The sequence below is a fragment of the Strix uralensis genome, chromosome 8, assembly GCF_047716275.1.
Source record: "Strix uralensis isolate ZFMK-TIS-50842 chromosome 8, bStrUra1, whole genome shotgun sequence".
Classification (NCBI taxonomy): Eukaryota; Metazoa; Chordata; class Aves; order Strigiformes; family Strigidae; genus Strix; species Strix uralensis.
In genome coordinates, this window is record NC_133979.1 from 21,193,736 (window position 1) to 21,209,857 (window position 16,122).

Consider the following 16,122-nt stretch of genomic DNA (forward strand, 5'->3'; position numbering starts at 1 on the left):
TCCAAAATTTAGTAGTCCACAAAGAAGGCAGTTGTTCAGGGTATGGAAGACTGTGATTTTGGATGCAGGCTCTGACAGAGATATTTGAGAGGACTTTGGTGTCCTCCTGCTTATGTAGACCTTTCTTACCTCCAGAGCTCTGGTTGTAAAGACGTTGGCGTTTGTGGCTCCGTTGCTCCCACGCTCCATTCTGAAGGCATACACAGCAATGCTAGTGCATCCCTCTGTTTTTAACAGTTTTAGTACTGCCACTAGTGGTGATAGTAATTCTGACAAAAGGTTGGTATGATGTGCTCTGACAGAACCAGAGAAGCATTAAACGCTAACTTAAGGATTCTAGTGTTCGGGCTTGAAACTGAGTAGTAAGGAAATTAAATGCTGAATCTTATCATGTTCTGAATATATCTTATGTTTAACTCCAGGCTAAAAAGGGTTAGTATCACCAAGCTGTAGGATTGATTCATGTAGCAGATAGAAATGCATGCTATTTTGCATAGGGAGATAGCGTAAAATGCTGTGTCACTTACCAGGTAATTTCGCTATTGGGCCAAGGCTACAGGCCACACTGTTCACATCTCTTCGGCTACAGGCCACACTGTTCACATCTGGTAGCGCTCTGCCCTAGCAGTGTCTGGCTCCCACCTTCCTATCCCATGGTCCGATGCCTGATCAGCACTGTGCTGTCCTTCTCTGGGGATCACTGATGTGAGATTTAATATGTCACACTAGCCGCCTCGGTGAGATCAATGTAAGAAAATGGATTCAGAATCATATTTAATTTGCAGGATAAATTGTAACAATTTACACCTTGTAAATGAGGAACACACTGGTAGATGTTTTTGTTGAGACCAAGCCATTCTTCTTTGATTTCTGCTGTCATGGCAGTGGAAGAGAGTGACATTTATGTTTCTTTTGAGTTGTGAAAAAGTAGATCTTAAACCTCTCTACTTGAGAGGATGAAGTGTGGCATAATGCTGTCTTTAGACCTTAAGTCCAACCCTTGCCTTGATACAACATACAGTTTCTTTTGGGTTTTAGAGGGTGATGTTTGTCACGTCCCGCTCAGACGAGGGGGACAAGTGACTCAGATTCACAAATCCCCAATGGAGCAGACAACAAGTCTCCAAGTCTAAACATTTATTAACTACTCACACTGTACTAATCGAACACACGATAGTTGGCCAAGTATATAGCAAGTTGTGGCAAGCAATATAATATGCCTTGCATTTCTTAATAGGAAAGGGAAAAGAGGGAGATAGAGGGAATGGGGAAATACAGATCACCGGTCTGGGTTTCTGCGCTGATCCTGCCGACGAGGGTTCCAGGAGGCACAGGAGACATCCGTCTTTTTCGCTGGCATCTGTCTTCTTCGCTTCACTGCACTCTCTCTCGGGCCCTGGCCCCCCCCCCCCCCCCCTTCTTGATTTATACCCACTTTCCTTGGGTCCATCCCCTAGGTCGACCCACATACCTACGTATCCCATGTACGGGGAGGGGTAAGGTGTTTCATGGGATGATGTAATTAGCATGATCATGTTAGCCCTCGTTAGCATATTGAGGGGTGTTAACTTTAATATGCATTTTGTGGATAATGAAGCAAAGGTCATTCACCGGACAGATGGCCCTTAAAGTTTTGGCCAGGTGCACCAGAGCAGAGCCGTCCTGTCTTCACAGGGCTCCCTCCTCCAGCCCCATCTTGTGTTATTCGGGCAGCCTTATCAGCTTCGACCTCCACAGAATGCACCTTGTGACTCATAGTTTTGTCTTGTGAGTGTTTGAGGCCTCAACTTTTGCTTTCTCAGGCTGTTTTTCTTAGTTTCTCGCAGGCCTGGTTTCTCGTCTCTCACAATGTTTAAACCACATATCCAGGCAGGGATGTAGAACAGACTCTGCCTGTCCACATCACATTGTGACTACACCATGGAGAAAATTCCTAGAAAAGGCAAGACAAAAACAAACTGTGAAATATCTTAATGATATGAAGAATGAGATAAGGGGAAGCTGCTGCAGCCATGACCTCTAAGTCAGGGAAGTTCTTTACATGTGTAGCCTAGCTTCATTCCCATATAGGGACTTTTTTCTTGCAAAAGCAGAAAATGGATTCAACTGTCTTTCCTACTCTAAATCACCTAAAAATATTCACTGTTTTCAGTACTCTGTGTGCATTCATTTTTGGTATTTGAAGGACAGGCAATTAACTTGGGACATGCCCAAGATACTGAATCCAACTGCCTCTAATTCCTTTAAAGGTAATTTCCCCACATTTAAACTTTCGATCAACCTTTTCATATTGAATACACTGTTGGTAGTTGAAATTACCCTTGTCCATGGATTGATTACTGGTCTGGCTAGATAATTGGAACTTGGGCTTTTCAGTAAAGTAGAAATAATATTTTGCATTTTGTTCTTGATTAATAACCAGTATTTCATTAATCTAGAAGTGTGGGAAGGAAAATCAGTGCAGAAATCAAGCCTAAGTAAAAATGTTTATTCATCTGTGTATTGTGGAATGTGGAGAAAATTAATTCAGATGAATTTTTCAGTTTTACTAGCTAAGGAGGTTTTGGCTACTTTAAGAGCTGAAGGATTCTAGTATGCCAAACTGAACTGGGATCTGTGGTTTGTGAACTGGGCTCAGGTTCTGTCACCATTTCGGGCAGTGCTGCTTAGTTCGTGTCTGATGGCGGCAGCACTGCCGGCTGTCGCACTGGAACACTGTCCTCCCTGCATGGTTCAAGCTGGAGGCTGTGCACCAAGCTTTTCCACATACTGCTCTGAATTTTGTCATTTCTGCATTCTGCCAATAGCATAAGCATTCCTTGAAAATCCTGGAAGTTAATCTAGGAATCCTGAAGTTCATATCCATGAAAGCAGTAGCTCTGCTGAGAGCACAAGGAGCTATCCAACCTTACAGGGGTGTTGTATAAGGAAAAATGAATTTGCCTGACAGCAGAATACAAGGAAGAAGGCAAAGGTGTATGGGACCTGAGTTGTAATGAAAACAATACAAGGAGATTAACTTTTCCTGCTGGATGTTCCTTATTGGTGGTGTTTGTGCCTGGCCTCCCTCCTGCTGCAGACAGTCGCTGTGCAGTCCCAGCAGATGAATTTGCACTGTAGCTGCAGAAGATGTAACTCATTCTGTGACTGGGTGCCAGCCAGAACTGACACAGCTGATTAGTAAATGACAATAGGTAATAAAATTATTGAGAGCACTAGAAGAGGGCTTCTGTCCACTTACTCATTCCCATTAGCTGAAAAGTCACTTTGTGCATCTACAGTAATTAGAAGCAAATAATGTCTGTAGAGTAGCCCTCAAGGTTTTTGATCTTGGATTGCTGTGAAAGAGTTTCTTCTCTGCAGAAGTCCTTTGGTTTAATTTTTTTTCTCTGCTGCTGTATTTCTCTCTCTCTTGTATGGTCACACAGGAGTTAGTTCCACAAGAAGAGATGGCAAGGTGACAGGCAAGAAATCAGGAAGTTTGTGCTTTTGATTTCTGTTGTCTTCTCCTCATTCTGGTTTCTCCTGAGTTCATCAAAGGTTCTGTCAGGGTTCTCTCAGTTTTTCTGGCCAAATCTAATTTGTGTAGTTGATTCTGCTTCAGTAAAGCTCTCTATATTTTCCTTTTTAGATGCATTACTGTCAAATGCTAGTGAAGAGGTGCCGAAGTCTGTAACTTCTCAGACCATAAAAATGTCTTCAGCAACACTTCAATTCTGGTCTAGAATTTCTCTCATTAATATTTCAGAAATTGTACTGTTATTCATTCAGAATAAAATTTAAATTTAGCCCTGGGAAATTATTTTCTGTGCTGAGTTAAATACCAACTTTGGTTCTGCAGCTCACTAATATTTTTTAACGTTTACAATTCATATTTAGTTCTCAGAAGAGATTGGGAAACTTGAAGACAAAGTTGAATGTGCCAATAATGCTCTGAAAGCAGACTGGGACAGGTGGAAGCAAAACATGCAGTGTGATATGAGATCAACATTCACTAACGTGGCTGAGAATAATCTCCGTTATTATGAAGAGGTAAAACACTTTCTCATAGCAATGTTATTTTTTCATTGATTATTTCAGTGAAGAATTCCATGGGTTGTCTGTAAAGAGGGATTTTTGCTTTTTAGTTCAAACCTGTGTTAACTTCAGAATCAGTTTTTGCAGGAAGAGGGAGGGAGTTACCCTTAATTTGACATGTTTCAAGCAAAAGGTATTTTACTTATGCCCAAGTGGTTGATCCCAAGTTCATCATCGACAGAGGGCACTCTTGTTTTACTAACCACAACAATTTGGAACATATTTTTCAGTTCAACATCAGCTACTCTGTTACAGTTTGGAAACCTTTTGCTGTAACTGCACGAAGAAGCCCTCTGGAAAGCTCAAACTTGTGTAAATGATCTTGTATGAGGAAAGCGTTTAAATGTGATTCCATTTCAGAGAGCACATTCAGGAAATCCTCATTATTTCTCTAAGGAATTGTCTTTCATGAAATAATCAGACTTTACAAGGATAAAGAAGAACAATACAATTTTGAGAAGTCAGTGTGAAAAGCTTATTGCACTTTTAAAAAAATACAAATGCAGCAAGTGTATACAATTAATAAATTGAATCTTCTTATAATTGGTACTTCAGAAATAAGAAAAGTGGTTGAAATTAGATTTTTATTTTCAACTCAAATGCCACAACTAATATTCTTGGTAAGAATTCCCTTTTATAATAATATATACTAAGAAAGAGAACTTGAAACATGTAACAAAATATGTTAAGCATTCTGTCAAGTTTCGTCATGGGGAACACATTGTTGATTGAAGTGCAGATTTTGAAAATATCCCAGATGTCTTGAATTTTTTTAAATAATTTCCTCTTATTTTGGGAAAAAATGGGAATACACTAAGCCATCTATTAATCATAAATTACTAATTTTCACAGATATATGTTAACATTTGTAACTTCCGGTCCTGTATTCTGGATTTTTATGGATTGCCCGTTAGCCAATGACAGTGTCCTGATTTTACAAATCATTTTGTTAAAACATAATTGAAAAGACAGAGCTCTTGATCATCAAGTCTAATTAATTAACATACAGTCTGTGAGATGCATGGACATTGACAATCTGTTGTTACATATTAAGATCAAAATATTTTCTGAAATCAGGCAGCAAGCTTTTGGCATCCTCTCACATTTTCATCAGTTATTGATGATCTCTGACTTCTATATCAACAGTACGTATGTTAGAATGATGCTAAATATATTGGAATATTTTGTTAATGAATTATTAGCTAAGTTAAAACACTAAAATAATTCTTTCGTTCTCCTTCCTGCCTAGAAATGCTTTTTGCTGAACTAGAATTCTAATTCAGAATGCCAAAGCTTGTACTGTTTATGAAATTACTATCATTAAGTCACAAACTGCAGAAAATGGTTCAGCTATCTCTGTAACTGCAAGTGGTTCTTCTTAAATAGTTTCTGAAATACTGGACAAATTGGTTTATACTGAGATTATTCTTTGTTGGTGCTTTTCTTGAATACTGAGATCTGCATAAAATGTTTTTGCCGTTGTATCTCGGTATATCTAGTTTTTAGAAAAAAACACCTTAACTTACTGCAGCACTGCAATAATAGAAAACATTGTGCTAACTATATAACTCCTTGTTTGCAAAGTGAAGGTTTACCAATTTTTTTTTGTTTTATCAGAAAATCATTCTCTTAATCCTGACATTCAAAATAATTTGATAAAATTAATCTTTGGATTGGGAGTTTTGATCTAAAATACGCATGTTTATTTGAGATCTGTTGTTAATGCTGAGGGTTAATTATTGGAGAAGTGATTACTGTCAGAGGCCCTTATATTACAAACTATAGGTGTGTAATACACTCCTGAAAACAGCAGAAAAAGAAGCCCTGGCATCTGCTTTCTACATCTGTTTGGAAGGGAAACTTCAGGAAGGGAGTCTCAGAATCCCAAGAATCAGAATATGATTTTTATGCTTTCAGTAGAAAAAATCCTATCTTAAAGATAATAGTTTGAGTCTCACTCATTAAACTCATGCACAAACACAGTGCCTGTTAGTGTTTTTCACTTGTTCAGTCATTACTTGCATCATTAACATTCTCTCACATGTCCAAAGTTAAATTACTCATTCATGCTTTTGATGCACCATTTGATGCTTACTAAGCCTTTTAGTGCTGTAGCATCCCTCATCTTATTTCTTGCCTTTTTTTTTTCACAAAGCATGTTTTGTGCATGCTCCCAGGCACCATGGATGCCATAGATATGATTCAGTTGCCCAGCTCTTCTGTCCATCTCCTGTGAGGAATCATCTCCTGCTTTCTAACTTAGTCACTACCTGCTTCTCCTCCTTTCCACAGCTTTTTTTACTCCCTGCCCAGTTAAACTCCTGTTCTTGCCTCTCCACGAGCAGTGTCCCATTCCCTTCTATATGGCAGCGTTTCACTGTGCTCGTCATCATTCCCCAGTCTTGCTCATTTCCCAGGCGCACAACCTAACCAGGAGTCATTCCTGTTAGTGACCATTCTCTGCATCCCTTAAATTTCTGAGAACTACAGAGTAAGAAGAGAGACATGTTTTCTGGTGGCTTCTGCAGTAGAGAATCCAGTCCTTCAAGACTGTATAAAACTAAAGCTGGTGTGATCAAGTACAACACAGCAGTGTGTCAAAGTATACTAGAATTTCTAAAATTTTATTTCCTCTTTGTCACAATAGGGGGAAGAGTATGATCTTACATTTGTTTGGATTTTTCCTTAATTTAGTTGCCTAAGGATTCTGCTGTCAACTTGTCAAGCATCACTTAGCTAGTGTAAAACAGTATGTCTCCCTTAAGCTGAATTAATGTTCATGTTACATGAAGTGCCACTTTAAAGTGTTACCTGTAATTATATTTCTCCAGATTTACTAATTCAAAACAAGTAGGGGTATTTCTGTAGCCTTCCAGTTTATTGACTGTCTACATTTAATATACTTGAAAAAGAAGTGTTCCTTTGTTTCTGCAGCTGTGGAATAGCTAGTCTCTTTGTGTCTCTCAATACTGTGGTAACAAAAACACTAATTAAAGCCCAGTGTTGCAAATTTACAGGGTGCTGCTATGCAGGCCCACGAGAATGAAGGCTTTCCTGGGATAATGTACAAGCTATGTTATAATACCTTTAAATAAAATGCATTTAGTAGCCAAGAATTACAAAGAGTTCATAGAGTTCTCTACTTCCTTTTCTTTGCTTCTGGAAAAGAGTTGAATACATGCTTAAGTCTCTATTCCACAAAGGCTTAAAGCCAATAACATACCGTATCAATAATGGCTGTAAGTGCACTGCTAAAACAGGGAGGATTTTCTGAAACAATACCAAATTTATTTTATTCCTTTTCCGCATGCCTTAGGTGTGACACTGAAATAGCACACCTTAGTTCAGAAGAGGTATTTGCCAAACAGTTGAAATAACAAATTGTCCACAGGGTAGAGCTTACAGTTGAGAAAGCTGATTGTCACTAGGAGTATTTTTATTGAGTTAGGTATAGATAGTCTGCAGAGCCCTAAGGATGCAGCATTACTCCAACCAAAACAAGATACAAAGTTAGTGGTGGTGGTGGTACTGTTATTTAGCTAGCATGTCTGAAGTGTTCCTGGTACAAATTAGCAAAGCCAAACCAGGCCGTGTTGAACTCTGGCTTCAAAGAGCAATAACAATTAAACATTTTCTAAATTTTTCCTTTTGTTTTTCTCATCTGTTTACTATAGTCGCTAGGATATTTACAGCATCAGAGTAAAAGAAACACTTTAATTTTTCTCAGCAAAGAACTTTGTTAACCTATTCTATTCAGAAGAAACACTGGAATAAGTGGCTAGATTTTGCAGCTTGATCCAAAGATGTTGTAAATCCAGCAAATATACCAGAGTTTGGTTTTCCACTGCTCATGAGGTACTCTAGTAAATGCTGAAAAATTGGGTTTTTTTCATAATGTAGGATGATATTAATTTAGTTTTGGCATTGAAAGAACATGTTTTTTCTTATGCATGGATGAGTCTTTGTTTTAAAGTGTAGCCTCTAATTTTATTTTTCTGATGTCAAACTAATCCTGTTAAACCTTTACAGCTTAATCAGATAAAAAGCTAAAGTTATCTTTGATATAGTGAGATTCTTGTTGGTATTGACACAGCTTACTCTTTTCCAAAAATATAATTTCTTGATTTTCTTAACTATTTCAAGCATAATTTAGTTTATTTTTTGACCTACATGTTGTACAGGCATAAATTGATCCAAACAATTCATCAGGGCAAAGCAATACTTCTTCCCCATTACAGCAACTTCCCTCTAACTCCAAAGCCCTTATGTACCTCTTTATCTAGTAAAAGCTGTAGAAAACTAGATGAGATTTGTTGTTTGCCCTAGAGGCCTCTGTAGTGATGCATTTAACTAGTTATTTGGTTGTGTAGCAAAATGTCAGCTGCTCATGCATGTTGATCGCATTCTACCTTAGCAGTGCCTGGGCATTTAGCTAACAAACTTCATGTGGTTTTCAAAAGCTCCCACATGGCTTAGCCAGTTTGTCTCTGAATGTCGCCTCAAAGCCAGGATCCATCTTTGAATGCTTATTCACTTCAACCATAAACATTTCCTTAAAAACTTTTAGGAAGGCATTTTGTATAGTTGGAATCACTATTTCTTTGCACTCTAATTTTTGTTTCTTTGCACCTAGAAACTATGGAGGTATTTTTTGTCTCTCTCTTGGATGTACACAAGACATCATTTTCAGATTCTACTCCAGGAAATGCAATCATAAATTATATTTTTAAAGTATCCACCATGGAAAACAGGGAACAGAAACACACATGGCATGTGACACACTGTTATCATCCCTACTACACGTTCTATTTTTATATCTCCTTTTTAGTTAGATACACAATTGTACTATATGAAAATTTGCTGTTTTTTCTAAAAATGATGGTGCAGAATAGGTGTGTGACCTGCAGTAGTAATCTGAATATTTAGGTAAAGTAGCCTCATTTAAGCTCTTGCTATTTCATTTTATGTATTTAGGCTTTTTTATGTCTTCCACCAGGCTTTTACAAGTAATTGGATTATGAATTTCAATCCTATGCATGCACATTTAATTTCCTGGGTTTGGTTTTTCTCTTTTTTTCCTTTCGTCTCCTTTGTGAAAGCTGGCTGATCCTCTATTTAGATCTCCGTTTTCAGCCTCCCAGGAGAATGAAGTAAAATCATTCTGTAATAATGTTGAAGTATACATCACTAACAAAATGTCGTTTATGCAGTTCATGCGGCACAATATAAAAAGCTTAAGCCTAAGGCACAGAGACCTAGTTTTGTTTTGGTATGATTAATTATAAAACTTGTCAGCTGTAGTGGCACTGTGATGTCTGACAGTGAAATGAGCCACCATTGCTCTTACATTTTGGAAAATGTGTTTTGATTACATAAATGAGGATATATTAAAAACTGAATAACTTGTGTAACTGAAAAAAATGCTTTGCATCTTTGTCTGGAAAGACTTCAGTAGATTGTATCTATCTGGTTAAGCAACATACTGTGACTGCATTTTGACATGTGCAGTTTGGCTCAGTGTTGCAAAGATAACAGAAAGCCATTTTTACATTCCAGCCAGTGCTGATATATGTATTTACTGAAATTACAGAATGACAAACATGAAGTTACATAATATAAATTAAACTGTGGTTCAGAAGCTAAAGGTCATTGCAAACAAAAGGCTCTTCAAGAAACATCATTTCTTGTCCCACACCTAGGAGAAGCCTAGGAAAACAGATGTGCCTTGCAGCTTTCTAGGACGGTAATCCAGGCTGGGCTCTAGCAACCAGAAATCTTGAGTCCGAGCGCCAAAGTGAAGACACATTGCTAGCAGCTGCCTCACTGACATTTTAAAACCAAGATGCCACCTTCCAGCTCAAGCATCTCAGATAGACTCAGCTGCCACAGTGTCACATGAAGTAGGGGAGAATTAATGATCAAAGCTTAAAGGCTTTATACGAAAAGTCAAAAAGACCTTTTAGACGAGACCTCTCAGAAATCAGTTTGCAACACTTGCATATCACTGTTTCTGCTAGCGCTATTTTTCACCGTTTCTCCCTGATTTTGTACTTAGCATTTGAAAATAACAGTTCTCCAAAAAGTCCATGAAGAAAGCAGATTTCAACATTAATCTTTCCGTTATTCCCCTTTACACAGTAATTCAAACCTTAGGTGTGCTCTAACAGCAGCATAATGTTGTTGTGTGCAAAAGCAACAGAAGCTAGTTGGGGATTTTGTCAGCAAGATAGAAAAGAAAGACTGGGCGAGTAGATCCATGATTTCCATAGTATAGGGACAATATATGAATAACAGGAACAGTCTCTAATGTGCCTGATAATGACCAAAAACTTATACAGAAATAAGCTTCCACATACCTTTTTCTTTGTGATGCCTTAGGTCAGTCGGCTGTTTTAACCTCTCTCATCTTGCAGACCCACATCATCTACTTTTTTATGTCTACAGAGACATAATCGCTGCTGACTTTTGTTTGCTTCTTCTTGTTACTTTTGCCACGCATAATTTTATGGTATCCCATGTTCTGCGTCCCTGTGTCATCATGGATTCCCCCACCTCTGGTCACCCTCTGTGTCTTCTTCATTTTGCTCTTTGAGCTTATATTTCAACATTATTTGTGACTATTAGATCCTCCTACTCGTCTGCTTGCACATAGATATGCAATAATACCAGGACCTAGGCTCTTTAATTTAATACAATTAAATCTACATATTTAATGGCAGAGTTCTGAAGTCATTCACTAGAAGTGTCTAATAAAACAGACTTAGGTGGCTGTAAGTTCAAGCAGCATGAATGCTAGCATATTTTCCATGTCTTCTAAGCAATGACAAATGGATGCTAGACATTTCATTGTAGCTGGGCATAGAAAATTACTGTGGCTTGAATAGCTTGTGGCAAAAGTTTTCACTTAGGAAATGATGCTGTTTTCAGGGTACTGACTTAAAGGTTCAGATAAATGGAGTATGCTGTCCAGGTTTTAATATAAAAGAAGGTATTTCCTGAGAAATTTCAGAAGACTTGTTTATTGTGACTATTTCAGATTCTTCATGAAAAAAACTGTGTACAGTAACTAGTGAGTAAGCTGCATTGTCAAGAGCAATAGGTGTGAGCATATAAGTCAAAATTTTATTCAAATATTTCCATTTCAAGGGGTTTTTTTCAGTAGCATCAAAACAATAAAATTATTGCATGAATTTGCCTGCCCTCTTCTATTGACAGACTTGAAATAGTAGAAACCTGGTACTTTGGGTAACAAGTATCAGCACACTACAGGTTACCTCATGATAGCCTTGCCATGACTCTCAACACTAATCTTATGATTTACCATGGTTTGCCAAGCTGCCAAGACTCATTTAAGCCAAACTGAACCAAAGTTGGTTTAGTTTTTTTTTTTTTTTTTTTTTTTTTCCATTTTACTGCCTACAGGCTTGGAGCTTCAAATAAAAAAATTAGTTTATACGATTACAAATACATTTTTCCATGAGGAGAAAAATGCCACTTGTAAGGATGACAGTTTTCCCTCCCACCCCACCACTACCTTTCTGGTCCCATTTCTTTCCCATTACTCAGGGGAAAAATGAATTCTCTCTGTATTTAGAAAAAAACAGGTTTCATTTAACTTGGAAAGAAAATTGGGCATATGATAGGAATCTATACAGATTACAAGGGAACTGTGCGTGACAGTGAGCTTTGTATTTAGAAGAGATCTTTGCCTGTAACTAAAGGGAGAGATTAAAGAAGAGCATAATTAATGTTAGCATCTTCCATGCTAACACATACAGTTACGATGCTCACACTGTGCGCTTGTCATTATGTAAAAGTGACCTTTATAGCTCACTCAGCATGTTGACTAACATTTTGCATATCACTGAACTGCCTAGGAAACCATATTTTGCTCTTACCATAGTCCCACCAAAGGAGCTTGTGACAATGTGTATGTATTCTGCTTTTTAAAAAAAATTCTTGTTGGCTACCAGTTTTATAGAAATCTATCTGCTGTATTCATATGTATCTGGGTTTTTTTTTAAGTGCCTTGCTACATGGGAGTCCTTCCTGGCATCTCAAACAGTGGATCTTCATGTGGAAGAAGATTCTGAAGATAGGCCTTGAGTAATATCTCTGCTTGATCTCTGCCTTTTCCATGCAGTTTCTCCCAACCAAAGAAGTGCTTTATATGAGATCAGATACATTATTAAATTTAACTGTTAAAAATCAGTGAAATGCAGGAAACCAGCTTATTGAAAACTCAGGTATTCTAATCCTGAAATACATTTTGGAACATGCTATATATTGCTTTATATTGCTTAGCTGTGATTTTACATATTTTTATGCAAGTGTTTGCATACAATTCTTTTCATAAATATTGCATAATTTGGATATAAAGTATTTTAAATATGTAAAAATAGCTCCATTTTAATAAAAACTTTAATAAGGAAAGCTTGTCTTCATTCTGTATCCTAATCTTTAAGAAGTATTTTGGTATGCTTGTTACACTCTCTTTGTTGAATAATTTCCTGTACTTGTAAAATTGCCTAGTGTATCAAGGAGCTCTTTAGGATTATTTTAATAGATTGTGCTAGTCACCTGATGGCAACATGGTACAGAAAGATGCTGAACATGTTCTGTGAAATTAATGCTGCTTTAAAGTACTGATAATTCAGGTTTCAGTTTGCGGTACTTCAATGTCTATTAAACATCTTCAATTTGACATTTTTTAAAGGATAAAGAAAAAACTGACAGTTCATGAAATAGATTTTCTACAAGGATACAGTGTTAGTCGCATCACTGATCCTGCCAACCCAAGAGCTTCCATCTGGAGTTTGTACAATCAAACTTTTTACTCCCATGGCTGACCTTCCTGTAATCCTTAACTTCCTCCCTCTTTGGACAGCCAGCGTGGAAGAGAAAGGGATAAGAAAGGAAAAGAGAGTCTTGCATTAAAATGATTCGTTGATTCACTCATGCAATATGCATTAAAGTGTTCTAGTCATTGAATTATTCCACCCAAAAGTTCTGTCAGGCTGCACTTGTAATTCCTGAAATTGTTCTCCCTGGTAGTTAAGGTCTAAGCAAGCCTGTCTGAATATGGAAAGAATGAGGTGCAGGAATTGGGGACAAATAAACCGCGGCTCTGGCCTTGCAGAACAGTCTGGCTTCAGCTGTCACCTTCACCTTTTGTGGTGGTACTTTGTGAGCTTGCTCTTGTCCATCACATATACGGGGGGGGGGGGGGTGGGGGGTGGGGGGGGTGTCAGTTCCTGAGCACACAGCTGCACCTGGGTGGCAGTGGACCTGTCCAAGCTGGATGAGCCATTTTGTGACTTTGATCTTAAGAAATTTAGATTGCAAGTGAGACTTGGAATACCAGCATGGCCTTTTCAACAATGCAAAGAAGACTGCTCTTAATGCTGCCCCATGAAGTATTAATGAAAGCTCAGCTTGTTTTCAGCTATAAAATAGCAGTTAAGATGCTTCTGAAATACTGCAGGAAGCATGCATCTCTTCCACTTTGGACAATTTATAGATGAGAGGCGAGTCCGTGTTAAGAAGAAGGCGGTGCGGTGCCAAAGGGCGGTGCCACGCAGTGTCATGTCCAGCAGCACTGGCAGCAGATGCTGGCAGGAGGCATGAAAGAACAACATGGCTGGATTACAATCTTTTCCCACAATTTGCAGGAAAATTCAATCCATTTTGTGATGACCAGCTACCCAATAATTTCAGGTAATGCTCTCTGCCTCTTAAATTGTGAGAAGAGATGAACAATTGTTTCCTATTTATCTTCCCTGTGCCACTCAAGAATTTACAAACTGCTAGTGTGTCTTCCAGGGCTGCCTCTTTTCCCAGAAAAAAAAAAAAAAAGCCATAGCTTAATACCATCTTGTACAAAAGGCACTTCACATATGTGCTCATTGTTATTGCTTTTCTCCGTATTTTCTAGTTCTGCTGCAACCAATGTTCAAAATGCAGGCATACCAGATATGTACATGTTGTCATAATTATGCTTTGATTTTTTTCATCATTCTTTCCTACTAATTCCTAATTTTTTTTTAAAAGACCACTGAATGCTGAGCTGCCATTCCATAGAACTGTCCACTAACATTAAGAACTATTCTGAAGGTTATTAAATAATTTAATTTCCATCAGTGTGTATATATAGGAGAATTGGCTTTTTCCCAGTGAGCATTAATTTGCATTTATTAATACTCAGTTTTGCCTGCTGTTTTTAGCTCCTAATCTCTCAGTAGTGTACAGTCCTATAAACAGGATTCCAACAAGACAGACAGCAGTAATACTCTGAATACCAGATAAGCGAAAGTTCAAGAAACTGAGCTTGAACAGGCTTACCTGGAGTGTAACCAAATACCATGCCTCTAATTTAGGCTCCTCTAAGAAAATGTAATGTCTGGTTAGCTGAGATGGGAAATACCAATGTGTGCTGCATTGATTTTACCTGCATGTTCTGCTGGAGTAGAAAGCTGCTCTCTGAGGCGTTTGGAAATCAGAAACACCATTGGAGATTTTGCGTCCTTGGTAAAAAGGTGGGCTGCGGCTCATTATGTTCAGGATTTATTTTTAGTTTATTTTCCTCTTTAGCTAGGCCATAACTTATGGGGGGAAAGACTTCAGTAATCAGATATATAGAGGTTTTCTTGAGACCATGTTATTTTTCTGATTTTCTAGTAGCACTGTCATGCAAAACCAAGGTCTATTGTTAAGTACAATCAAATGTTATCCTTTTTGCATCATACAAATACTTCTAAAACTTAAAATTTTAGAAAGTCTATTGTGTATTTAGACCTATTTCCAAAGATTTTTCTTTTATGGAGTCTCGCCTTTCTTAGGCTAATGCTTAGAAATTGCTCAAACTATTTGATTACTCAAAATCAATCTGCCTATTCTTACTGGATTTTCTTTCTGCTGTGTTCAGATAGTTTTGTACAGCTTGTTAGAGCCCAACCACTTTAAATAATTTCTGAAGTGCCAGAAGTCTGACTAGAAATTCAGCTTTCAGCTGCTTACATCTAAGAGCTTCTGTCTGCAGTCCCCAACTTCCTTCTGCAGATTTGCAGACTGAAATTAATTAAACACTTAAAAGGCAAATCTGATCTTCCAGAAAAGAAAACAGTGTAAAAACAGTGCGATGTTTTAGTATGTCTGACTGCAGAGAGCACAAAACCACAGCTCTGAGTGGTAGAAAGTTTTGCATCCAGTTCTGTGTGGTTTTTGTTCTCAAATTTATGTGAGATCACTTTAAAAACAACATTAGTGTTTTATTGTAAAATAGACAATTCAAACTGTACCTGCAATTTCCTAGATAGATAATCACCACGTGTAAGAACTGGCACAGCTTCTCAGCTTCCTCAGGCAGCCAGAGAAAATGTGACCAAGTATATTTTCTTGGCCCAACAACTCCATTTTTTGCAGTGATGCCCTTTCTGCCCAGTGTCGGAGACGGGACCATTGGCAGGTAGTTGCAAGTTACTGGTCAAATACATTCAAAGTGCCCATTACAGTGCTCTGAATTTATGTGCAGGGACTTGGAAAACACAACTCAGATAAATATTTAAAAGAAAGAAAAGAGGCCTCCTTTTGCTGGGAGTTCAGTGTGCAAAGCTCCTGGCTAACCACAACCAGCTTCCTCAGAGAGAAGTATGATTGCACAGTTTGTAGGGCTGCAAGGTTTAGTCATCGTGGTCTGTGTCTTGGCCATAAAGAGGAAACAATTCCAAGACAAGAAAAGGTCAGTTGTTGAGAACATGCTGCCTCTTTATATGTTAGTGGTTCATACCTAGGGCCTGTAAACAATGCATTTCTCTCTCTTCTTAGACTGGGAACACATACAAAGACAAGCACAAAAAGCTTCTCGGCTACCTAACAGAAGAGCTGTCACCAGTGCAAATTGCCAGTAATAAAGGTAAAATAGAGATGGCTTGTATGGGTGAGACATCAGTGGCTCTCAGCACTGAATGATTTTATGGTTGCCTGGTGCAGGCTCCGTCACTTGACAAGTGATCTGTGGCAAGACACATGTCCCAGAGAAAAAGGAAA

The 16,122-nt window shown here is 38.1% G+C and overlaps 1 protein-coding gene across 1 annotated transcript in view; it reads left to right on the top strand.

The window, feature by feature from the left end:
• Positions 1–12,510, top strand: part of SNX7 (sorting nexin 7) — a 31,143-nt gene extending 18,633 nt beyond the window's left edge. The window contains exons 8-9 of the mRNA XM_074876573.1: positions 3,880–4,032; positions 12,103–12,510. Coding sequence (XP_074732674.1) covers positions 3,880–4,032; positions 12,103–12,183 — 234 coding nt within the window. The 3' untranslated portion in view covers positions 12,184–12,510. The remainder of the gene's footprint in view (positions 1–3,879; positions 4,033–12,102) is intronic.
• The last annotated feature ends 3,612 nt before the right edge of the window (positions 12,511–16,122 follow it).